Source organism: Thunnus albacares, chromosome 17 (assembly GCF_914725855.1).
Source record: "Thunnus albacares chromosome 17, fThuAlb1.1, whole genome shotgun sequence".
NCBI classification, from domain to species: Eukaryota; Metazoa; Chordata; class Actinopteri; order Scombriformes; family Scombridae; genus Thunnus; species Thunnus albacares.
Window position 1 is genome coordinate 16,558,155 of NC_058122.1, and position 12,038 is coordinate 16,570,192.

Here is a 12,038-nt window from a genome sequence, read left to right on the forward strand (position 1 = left end):
ACAGAACTTTGCTGGGCACCTTTTCACTCCTAAAATAATCCAATCTTAATGGCCTGACATTTAACGAACTCTATGCGTGACTCATTCATATGTTGCAAAATTAAGATCATCTTTCCTGATCAAAGGTCATTTTCTGTGTCCAAAACATGACTTTACCCTTTCATCATGTGAATAATGCACAGCCTGCCAATTACTGAAGAAATAAATTATGACATGACAATTCTGACATTTTCTGTTTTAGTGAAAAGAAGATCAGAAACAGTTTTTTTCAGATTAAATTGTTATTATTGTCAGCAATAATATACTGTAGTCCAATTCATTTCTACAGTATTTGTCAACTGGGAGTTGTCAATAACATACATAGATTATAGCCTACACTGAATACATTCCAACTCGACATACAGACATATTAATATGCTTTTTAAACAATATGAAACCATCTATACAGTAGTTAATGGAGAGGAGGTGAGTAAAATATACATCTACAAAAAATATATTATTATTTAATCCCATTTGATATTGAGACAGAGGTTAAATTGTTCAGTGCTCAAAAGTGACAGTAAGAGGTCTAGTTCGTGATCAAGTCAACAACACTGAGCGTATGTCATAGATCTCTAGTTATTCTATGAAAACAAAATGTTAAAAGCAGTCTGTTAAAACTCTGTACTGTTTTCTACTTTAGGATAAATCTAAGGAGTGCTGGTTGATGCACTCAAAAGGCCAGGTGTGCAGGTCTTGACAGTGTGCATTTTGGATTTAAAAACCTGCTCTACCAGTAAAACAGAACAGTTTAGAGCAGTCAGTGCAGTCTGGAGCAGGTTCTGGTATGAGGTCTCATGGCAGTCCATCAAATTTTCAACACCTTCTCACTTCCAAACAACCCAAGTTGGACGCAGAGAAGCAGGAGGGAAATGTTCTCCTCCATTTCTCTAGTGGTTTCCTCCAGAGAACCTGCAATCACTTCGTAATACATACATACATACATACAGTACATACACAGTATAACATAGACAGATTGTATGTTAGGCAGAAAACAGCAACAGCTCCATGGACATGACTAATCAAGTCACTTCCTTGTTATAGTTCAATGCCTCAGCCAACATTTCAGGTCCCTACACTTACCCTTTATGGGCCCAAATCTCATGATAAAATACATCAACATTATGTTCTAAAGGCAAAAAAATAGATGTACTTGAAGAATTAAAAAAATATTCAAGAACATAAAACAGACAGACAGTGTGATATCTTCTATGTTTCAGCCTTCCTCTATTGTTCTGTCTGCTATAGACGGGACAAATAGTTAGATGTGTGATTTGACATAAACAAGTAGTTGCATATGCAGGACATATTAATACACAGGATGATTCCCCCACACACATACTGCATACCTGATGATCCCACAGCAGATTATGCCATCCTGGTTAAAAACAGGCTGCTGTAGGGACTGCTGTAATTAGCCAAGATCATGTGCGGAGGGTGTCGTAACACTTATAAAAGGGCAGATTTTACTGTACATGAGATTAGATGAATTGAGCTTGTCAGTGTAATGTTGACACTTAATTGATGGTGCTTATTTTGGGGCCTTCCTACAACACAGCTTGGGCTCTTTCTTTAGTCTTTTCCTCCTCTTGTCGCTTCATGGCCTGGATCACAGCAATCTCTTTGGCCTCTTTCTTCTGGTTCCTTGCTTCAAATAGCAGCCTGGATCAAATGAAGGAAAGATATTACTAAGACTTTACTAATACATTACTCATTCCAGCAGTGAGTCAACATGTCCCATTTTTTACCTTAAAAATACTGTGAAGCCCAGTGGATATAAATTATATATTTTTTTGATTATTCTTAGAGCTGACAAGTTTTTGTTTTGTTTTGTTTTGTTTTGTTTTACCTGTTTTTGATTATCCTCTGCACAATGGCATCTGTAGTGAGGCTGTTCCCACTGTCAACAGTACGCAGGATTCCTTTCCTCCTCGGCTCCTGAATAAGAAGAAAACATTTTATTGATCACCAGTGAAGATTATTTCATAAAAGTGTTTTCTCAAAATAGTTGCACGTGACAATGTTTAGAGTCTCACAGCGTAAGGGTCAGATCCATCCTTGTCAGGGTATATTTCTGTCTTTCCATGACATACAAGATCCACCTAGATAAAAAAAAAGCCATGTGTAAGTTGATTTATTCATTTTTTTTATTACCTAGAGGTGAGAGGTGATTGTATTGTATCATATATACCTTGAAATGATCCAGCAAATCTTTTGTGACAGCAAAGGGTGCACCGATCACCACTTCCGAAACATACTGTAAAAAAAACAAAACAGTATAGATATAGATATAGAAGAAATACATGCAATGCTTTGTATTGATGGAGAGTCAGAAGAAGAACACACTCGACAAGCCAGGACACTGAGCGTTCTCTCATGGACATTCATGATGGGGTAGTTTTTCCCTTTATAACGATTCACCTCCTGAAAAATATGAAAGTAGAAACGTAGAGAAAATGTCAGGGCTTGACTTTGGAAGACAATAACTGTCTCACAGAGATGAAAGACAAAGAGCAGAATGAGACTCACCTGATCAAAGTGCAACCCCACTATAATGTATGGCTTTTCCGCGAGCTTATGCACTGCTTCCAGGAAGTCCACATGGCCAATGTCTGACAGGAGACTAGTCAAGGGTGATTTCACAGCAGCAATTCACAAAATCATTAATTATTCACACCATTCTAACAGAGACTATCACTTGTTAAATGCCCTGTTCTCACTTTATTAAATTGCACATGCATTTGGATTAAAAAGCAAAAATATGTTTTAAAAAATCCAAATTATTTTCTAGTGTGGATGTTAAAAGATACGGAAGAGGTCAAAGGCTCCTGCCACATAGATGATGGTGTCTCCAGGTTGAGGCTCCTGGCCTGAGGCAAACTGGATGATCTTTTGTGAAGTCTGCAGGAACTGAGACACCCCCGTCCAGGGACTGTGGCCCTTCTGACCATGTGACCCCCATAATCCAGAAACAGGCACAGTGAGTACAAGTGACATTGAAACAATAAGCAAAATGTACATCAGTATAGATAATATAATCACTGCAGTACGCTTATCAGATAAGCCCAGGATTAACACTTGTGCTGCATGAGCACCACCAAGTGGTTTGAGGAGTAACGTCATCCTTTGGTTGCAGGCGAACTCAAAGCTGGCCCACAAATCTCCAGCACATTTATTCAACTCTTGCCAAATTCACAGCGTTATTCTTCCAGTCTAAGGCAGTCAAATGTGAAGAGACCATCTACTGCTTTCACACTATTTAGGCAAAGCATGTTGACTGTGAATTACTTTTCGAATACCGGAACAGAAGTGGCATTCAGCGTTTACTGGCAAGGCCTGTAACTTGATTATAAAGTGGGAACACAGTAAAGGCCTTTGTTTAATAATGGTTGACATCTGGCCCACAAGGCAACTTTGGATACTTGAATGACAAAAAAGTGAAGGCAGAGGAAACAGCTGGTTTTAAACTGATGCCACTGAAGACTTTAGTTCTCTAAGGATTTAATGTTAACTATATTATGATGATCAAATAAGCTGGAAATATGTTTGGTACCTACCTTTCCAAAGTTGTCTGTGTGCTGCTGGTAGTCTGAACTATCCTAAAGAGAAGATAGGAGCAAATTAGGGCTGTACTTTGCAATGAAAGCATATAAAGAGAATACGGCTGTACTCACAATGTTGCTGTGGTGTGCTTTGGTCATCAGCAACATTCTGCCAACCAGGTCTGTGGTTGAAACTCCCTGGGTTCTCTTACACTCCCTGTAAAAAACATGCTACACAATGTAACAACCTAAGAAAGACACATTCTCTGCCCTAACTGTTATTATCATCTTCTCCAGAAAGCTCACCTGTAGCGTCCTGACTTCTTCACCTCTTCATATGTGTCCTTCCCGTCCACCGTAAGTGTTATATCATCTGAAACGATAGCATACAATTTATAATCAGTTCAGCTTTGCCATAACCACTTGTAACAGATCTTATATGCTGTAGTGATGGATACCTCCGTGCACACAGAAGTCACAGTTGTACTTGTCGAGGGTCTCGAGGGTGGTGACGTAAGGCGCTCCTTCTACGACTTCATCCACCCACTTTATGGCACGTACCATCTTGTACCTTTCTTCCTGAGTGAAGACTGGCGGACCCTTGTGCTTTGCGATTTCACCTTGAAAATAAATAAATATGCTCGAACAATACCGCAGACTGAGATTAACAGAAGAGAGAGAGACAGAGTTCTCCATTTGCATTACATTCTGATTAGCAGCTTTATTGCATTCTGATTAGCAGCTTTATCGCTTTCGTCATTGAGATATTTTATTATCACCTCAGCAGAGGGAAAGCTTGCTGATATCTATGTTGGCCCTGACTGTGAAGTCATTCTGCGTTATCACTATGTCAGAATGCCCCAGTGTGTCAAAGGAGGGTGAGGTACAATCGCTGAGTTGCTGCACTACTGTCACAGCAACACCTCCTAAGTGTATAGGACACAGCTGGTGCCTGGTAATGATGGGGCTGAAGAAAATAAACAGATGCCTCCCCACACCTACCAGGTACAGGCTGGATCAGGTAGGGGAAAGAAGGGAAGAATGTCAGAAGTGGGGATGAAAGAAGTCAGCTGCAGATGAGCATTAGTTTTTAAGTTAACAGGGAAAGACTGGCTATAACAGACAGCTTTTTTTCATGTGAAGATGCATTTGGAAGGGACAGTGTTTGTGCCATGACAGTCACTAGTTTTTGGTCTTACTGTCTGTATGTACTCCAACGATGAGGTAATCTCCCATGGCCTTGGCCTGTCGCAGCTGGTTAGAATGACCATAATGGACCATGTCATAGCTAAGAGAAGAAGAAAAAATGAAGAATAAATTATGAATATTCGCAAAAGTTGCATTATCAGTAAAGTGCAGTAGCTGCCTGAAGGGATTGCTTCCAAGAACACAACACTGTAAAAAAAGAACATGTCAACTGGTCATTTCTTGAATTAAAAAAAGGTTTCTGTTTAGCAGTTTCCAATTTATCCATTTATTGTATCAAAATTTAAACACAACTTTTGTCCAATACACCATGCTTTTTAAAAAGTTAAAAATGGCAGCCACTCCATAACACTCGGATGTCTGAGTGTTCTTGAACGCACCAACAAGGCAGACAGTTTTTTGCAACTTGCAGTATCTTCATCCCCAAAATGATTAAAACACTCAGTGAAATAAGTGGAAAGCAATAACTAACTAGGAAGTAGATCAATATATTTTTAGTTAATGGACTGAAATGTGCAAAACTTTAGCCTTTAATATCCACAGTGGTCTTGTTATTATCCATCCACCCCACAATGTAATCCACATGCATAATATGATCTGCTAAATATCTGATCAAAGACTCAACATAAAAGAGTCAACTGCACAGTGTCTTTTCTCTCCATCCTCCCTCTTCCCAGGCTATCATACCATCTGTAGATAATTAGATTATCACGGATTGGAGCCTGAGATTCTAACATGGTAATCTAGGATAGTAATAGAGAACAGATGGACATTAGCTTTCCATCACTATTACTTCAGCTGACATTAACCTGATCATTTTTCTTTCTGCTCCACTTTGAACGTGATATTTATGTAAAAAAAGGAGCTGAATAGGCTCAGACTGGCAGGCTTTAGTAGCAGGTAAAGACACAGTGAGTTTGAGTTTATGAGGATCTGATCACAGAGTAACTGCACACATTCACAAAGTGAATCAAGCTAATAGAATCATCAGCAGTCTTTTGTCAGTAATTATAGTTTTTTTCTCAGTTGTTTATACATGAACACTGGTACTTGAGACACAATGACCACAATCTGTAATTCATGTACCAACCCCTGAAACCAATTTTGCTAAAATACAAGCACATTTCCTGCTTTACGTTCAGATTGCAGTTCAAAACCACACTTTTTTTCAAAACACTGCAATTCTCTACATTTGGCACAATCTTCATGAAAAAAATTCCTTGTGCTCACATGGAACACACTGCCATTCGAAATGCTAAACTTAAATTTCCTACTATCCACTCTGACTCCTCGCATGGGCCTGGCATGTTGCATCATTGTTCAATTAGCAATGAGAGCTTTAACAATAAAAGGGCCACAAGTGAGTTCTTCTGTTTTTGAGCAATGGATGCAAACATAGCAAGACTGAGGAGTGAGAGTAAGAGGACGAGGAGGAGGACGAGGAAGAGCAAGACGAAGGAGAGCCATAATCTCTGATAAGATTCAGGCCACTTTGGTTGACCATGTGGTCAACCATGGTCTAACAATGAGTGAGGCTGGGCAGAGAGTACAACCAAACTTGAGCAGGTTGACAGTAGCCTCAATTGTCCGGACTTTCTGAAATGAGAATAGGTAAGAAATCTAATCTAAAGCAAATACAGAGTAAAATCACAGAAAACAATGACATTTTCCAAAAAACTGCACCGAAACCAGATGAGGACGAAACAGATCTACAGGCTGCCTTTTGAAAGGAACACAGAAAGAGTCGAAGAATTGCGCTATGACTATGTGCAATGACATATTACAGTATTGTAATCCCAGTGTTTTGCACTTCACAATATTGACTGCTCTAGGTCTTTCTGATATTGACATGTTGCCTGTTTCAGAGAGTTCTTGATCTAGATGCAGCTGCAGTGGAGCTTGAATTGATCTTCACAGATGAGGTTGGTTTCAACCTTGCGAAAAGACGAGGAAGGGGAAGGAATGTCATCGGCCAGCGTGCCACTGTCGAAGTCCCTTGCCAGCGAGGAGGGAACATCACTACGTGCACAGCCATTAACCACCACAGCGTCATCCATCACTGTGCCACCCTTGGCCCCTACAACACAGCCCGTCTCATCACATTCCTGGACACGCCGCACAACATTCTCATTCCACCAGACCAGATGGCCCAGAGCAGCCCAGGTATGTTGTCATCTGGGACAATGTAAGTTTCCAGTGGGCTGCTCTGGTCCACAGCTGGCTCATTGACCCCCCCACACTTTTCAATTGTTTATCTTCCATCATATTCTCCATTTCTCAAACTGATTTAGGAGTTTTTTTCTGATGGAGACGGAAAGTGTATGACCGCAATCCCCATACCTCTTGGAAAATTACAATAAGCACAACATAATGATGTAACGCTAGAATGAAAATTTATTAAAATTTACATCTCTGTCCTCTTCAGTACGCTATATCGCATGTCAGCGCTCTCAGAGGTAAGGTGTGGAACAACACTATGAATAGCACCCTGAAAAATCAATAAGAAAACAGATGAGCACTGTCTGACCCATGAACACACCACAACAGTAACAGAATCCCATGTTGTTTTCAGCTACAGGCTACGTTAATGAGAGACAGCATCTGCGCCTTGCTGCGGTGTCACTATACACAGTCTGACTGAAAACAGCCTGGACTGCACTTGAGTGTACTGAAATAACTTATTTTAAATAAACTACTATTAGATTACAGGAATTACCTGTGATTCTGTCACTTCAACAAAATGCACAAGTATGTAGCACAAAAAAAGGTTGTTGTTGTTGGTGAGGAAACTAATCAGAAACCAATAGTTTTTCTGTGTCTTGCACTGTTGAAATGGGATCCACGTGTGCAGGCTCTGAGGCGACAGTGCAGGGCCAGAAGCATGCAAAGAAGGAGGGGGGGGGGGGTGCATTTGTAGGTGAATGAATGGAGAAGAAAACTCTGAGACCCAGACAGTTACATAAGAACAGGAGGCTGCTTTGGGGTATTTGCCCTTAGATGGACAGGAACACTAGCTAGGTGCTCAACATGTGATTGTATTCCTGTTTTATTTTTTAGCAGGGATGGATCATGACAGTATCACTGTGGGATGATGAAATATTAATTAGCGTAGCCTGCTAGCGGACACCCAAACGGCACCTAAGCTTCTCAAGAGCAACACCAGACAGACATCTGTATACACAGTGATAACAGGAGTTATTTGAATTAAAATACCTTGAAAACAACAAAAATAGTATTTTTACTTAATACTTCATGGTTAATTCTCAGGATACCAATTGGTCTCAGATAAGCCTGGAATAGACTTCACTGCAACTTTATAGTCTTGTGTATGTACACACAACATAAGCAGATACACCGTGGAAGTGGACTTTACACTCCTCCTTGATGATGCTTCTCTGACAACTGATCTTTAACCCCTATCACTTCTTTTCAGGATGACAAATAAGAACAGAAAGCCCCTTTGTGCAGGGAAGAAGGGGCAGGGTCACAGATGTCTCAACAGATGAAGTGACTGTGCTCTTTTCTTGGAATTTTCCTATCACGCTGCTGACAACGCTGGATGTCAGTAAGAGCGCGGTGATGTCCAGTAGGGTTTCAGGAGAACAATGTGCTCAGTGACGGGCTTGGCTGCTTCGTGCTACAGCGGCCACAGCAGGTGTGGGCTGTAGGGGTTATAGGGGTTAATGGCATGAGCTCTGTTGACATTGGCTCTCTTTGCATGCTCACCCCACCGGTTAATATTCCGGCATCCCAAATATTCTGCAACATTCCATTAAACCACGGATAGGCAGCCACACCTAAATGGCAGGAATTCTACTAGAGAAAGCCACCATAATCCTGGCCTTCATACACAGAAAATCAAAGCATTTATTTTGCCGCTGCACCATAAAGCCAGACTCTGCACACCGAGACTTGGTGCTTCTTCCAAAAGTGGCATCTTAAAGGGTCAGTTCACCCAAGTTTTCAGTATTTTCTACCTTCAGAGGAAAATACTTCCCAATAAAAATTGTTGACAGTGAGCTCAATGGATTATTCTGAATTACTGGGACATTGTTTCTGGAAAGACAGGCTGCTGTTGAGTTTTTGAAATGTCATGAGCGCCACAAAAACAAAATTCCGTTTGCATCTTTTGTATTGGGATGACGGTAAAAGTGTTGGAGATGTCAGAACCTCTCAAATAAAAAATAAAAAAAACACTAAAATATGTCTAACTGCGAAAATATTGTATTTTTGTTGTAATTTGGATGAAAGTATCCTTTAAAACTCTTTATGTTGTTTCAATTGATAGCTCGTGTATTTTTAATGCAATCCATAATTTTGACAACGGCCAGTTTGTTGGTCTTCTTGATCTATTACTGTAATCAGGCAGCAGCAAAGAAGTAGTATGTATTGAATCCTCTACGGGTGTCCAACTTTATTGTGAACTCTCCTGAAGGAGGTGTAGTATTTGACTGCAATATTATGGCATTGACTGAGCACTGTGTGTATCTGAGATGACACTGCAGAACCTTTTCATAACTCATATTAATCTCAAACCTTTAACTCCACCTAGACCTGTCCATGAAACCTGTTCCATGTGTTCAGCATCATTAGGCTCACCTGTCACATGAGGAGTGGCCAAGAATTAAATGTTGGCCATCATGGCTCAAAACATAAACCAGGAGAATATTACTTCTGTGGGACATAATAGTTTAAAAAGAAAGTGTTTGGTTGGATGCTGATGCATTTTTGACAGCGCAATAGGTTTATAATAAGTCATAAGCCATTTCTGAGCCCAAGCATCAAGTGGTCGTTTTGCCATTTGATGTGAACACACGTGCTAATTTTCTGTGGTTAGTTTTGCCCTTCCTACAGCTATGTGTGGATATGAATCCATCACCTGTATTGCATTAAAAACCACATCTGACACTACATAAGCTTGCTCAACTTTATAATAATTGTTTTTTATTCCATTACATCACACTGAAAGGAGACACCCTGTTTATAGAGGTACCATTGTGGCATCATGACATGAATCCCAATCTATGGCCAAACCAGAGAGGTCTATGGTGCATAATGTGTAATATCAATATCCTAAAATACTGTATGTGTTTTCATTATCATACTATGGTGTTGTAAATAATTTTAATAGGCTTTTTGACTTGTCACAGTAGGAAAAGCACAGGTGATACTAATAACATTAACAATGACTCTGTCCTATCTAAATGTCTAGCTAACAGTGAGCCAGCATCCACAATACCAGGACCCTGACATCAAAGAACATAAATGGAATTCAGCCATCATTAATTTTATTATTCACACCTGTGCATTTCTGTCTGTGATGTATCAAAGTGTTCTTCTTTGTATGCCTACTGAAAGTCTTTGTGGTGGCTGGATTTCCTGGAGGTATAAGTGTGACATGTAAGATTTGACAGAGCTATTAAAGGTTATGATATCATTTCAATGTTTCTTATTGTCATTATTGCAAGAGGAAACACAAGGGTGAACACCAAAGATGGATGGAAACTGTCATTTACACATATGTCATGGCAAAAGTGGAGAGGGTTTTGTCAACAGACAGAGAAGAGACAGTGTAGGTTGCTTATTGTATTTGTAATTATATCACTTTATAGAAATGGAATTAAAATATGTGTTTTATATATTTTCCATGTGTAGAATGAGGGTAGAATGATTTAATACTTTTTGATGATATTCATCTTATTTTAGCAACCTAAACGCTGTAGGATTCTGATATAACTTTGGCCTGGAAAACAAAATTAATATGATGGCACACAAGCACCAGTATTTAAGACTATTTTATTCTGCCTAATGGATATCACTTTGCATTTAAACATCATTGTTACCATTTACTTCTTTGTGGTAGTGTGACCTTCTTGGTTGTGCCTCAAAGAAGTCTTACGTTTAGAAAATATCTTTTCTTTTTCCTTTTGCTTTAAAGCTTCCTTTGACAAAGTTATAGTTTCGTACCAGTATATAAATAACACTTCAAGTAAGATAGATGGAAATAATGAAATAAAACAACAAAGTTTAGAGGATGAATGAATTACTCTAACTTTGGTTGCAGCATCCAATATTTTTTGGCTGAATCTGTGTAGCACTTAATATAAATGTAAGATTATGTCTTGCTTAACATAATGGTATACCTGATTTAAACAGGTAATTTTGTGAAGATACTACATGGCGTCAAAGAGGCTGAAAGCATCTCTGCTGATACTGGACAACTATTTTGGTGCCTCTATGCAGTTGGTACTTACATTACATGACAATACATTCATTTGGAAGACAGACACTTCAGTCCAAAGCACTTACAATATTGTGTCATTAGGTTTACCTTAGTACACTTAGGGTTGGTCATAGATATGAGGCTCCCTTAACATGATGGTGAATTATAGTGAAGTACAGCAAACAAAGATCAATGTAAATCTGTCATGATGCTATTATGTAATAATGTGTCTGTTCAAGGAAAACTGAGGCTGCCTCAGCAATATGAAATAAAAGTAATGCAATGTAATTGACATGTACATCTTGAATTGCAGTGCTTATGTTCCAGCTCTAAATATACACAACAGAATATTAAATTAAAAGTTTTATTCATATCTCTGGAGAATTGAGTAGCAGTCCTGTGAGAGCCCGGTTACCTGCAGCAGGCCTGTCCCGGTGACAGGTGACTCTGGCTGACACATTCATTCAAAAGGGCTCGATGCAAACGATAAGTGTTGCAGCATCTTCATCACACAATCAATCATCCGGTAAGTTACTCACCACCCATCGCACCACACCCGGATTCTTCGCCTCCTCTTCTCGGGACTGCAAGCTGCAGCGCCGGGGGTCGTCCCTGCGTCTTTCCCCGCTGGTGTGTTCACTTGGTGGTGGTGATGTCCATTTTTGATCATTTTGAAGCTGGTGCTCTATTAGTGCAACTATCGCCACAGCGCGATTTCCTCCAAATGAGATGTTAAGCGTGGCTGTGTCAGTTATGTGCCTCCTTTTCAAGTACAGGACAGCTGTGTTTCTGTGTCAGCAGCAGCAGCAGTGAAGCAGCAGCAGCGGCAGCAGCAGTGAAGCGATGCGCCAACGCCTCCTTTACCGGCGACGCAGCGACGCACGACGCCCGCAGCGTCAAGTCGGCCGAAGTAAGCGGATAAACCGCGAAGGAAGAGAGCGCTATTCATAAAAGCACATGCATCACTTCTCTGTAGCTGCGGATTTTATTTTTGTAATGTGCCAACGTTGAGCACTGTGTCTTGCACG

At 40.0% G+C, this 12,038-nt stretch overlaps 1 protein-coding gene across 2 annotated transcripts; it reads right to left on the reverse strand.

Annotated features, from left to right (window-relative positions):
- Window positions 1-1,253: 1,253 nt before the first annotated feature.
- On the reverse strand, window positions 1,254-11,884 carry LOC122966103 (ethanolamine-phosphate cytidylyltransferase-like). 2 transcript variants are annotated; one of them, XM_044330086.1, is made up of 13 exons: window positions 11,550-11,884; window positions 4,781-4,869; window positions 4,040-4,201; window positions 3,888-3,954; window positions 3,714-3,798; window positions 3,597-3,638; window positions 2,850-2,982; window positions 2,569-2,651; window positions 2,386-2,463; window positions 2,231-2,296; window positions 2,076-2,141; window positions 1,889-1,977; window positions 1,254-1,701 (listed from the first exon to the last, which is right to left on the reverse strand). In XM_044330086.1, exons 1-13 carry the CDS (start codon window positions 11,678-11,680, stop codon window positions 1,587-1,589), a joined length of 1,206 nt encoding a protein of 401 aa, XP_044186021.1. In that variant the 5' UTR covers window positions 11,681-11,884; the 3' UTR covers window positions 1,254-1,586. The 2 variants fall into 2 exon arrangements, with proteins under 2 accessions (XP_044186021.1, XP_044186020.1); XM_044330085.1 differs by having other exon boundaries at window positions 2,850-2,997.
- Window positions 11,885-12,038: the final 154 nt, after the last annotated feature.

Coding starts and splice junctions, on each gene's coding strand:
- LOC122966103 (XM_044330085.1), bottom strand. CDS start 11,680: ATGATCAAAAATGGACATCACCACCACCAAGTGAACACACCAGCGGGG. Junction 3,639..3,713: donor AAGCACACCACAGCAACATT/GTGAGTACAGCC, acceptor TCTTCTCTTTAG/GATAGTTCAGACTACCAGCA. Junction 1,978..2,075: donor ATGGATCTGACCCTTACGCT/GTGAGACTCTAA, acceptor CTTCTTATTCAG/GAGCCGAGGAGGAAAGGAAT.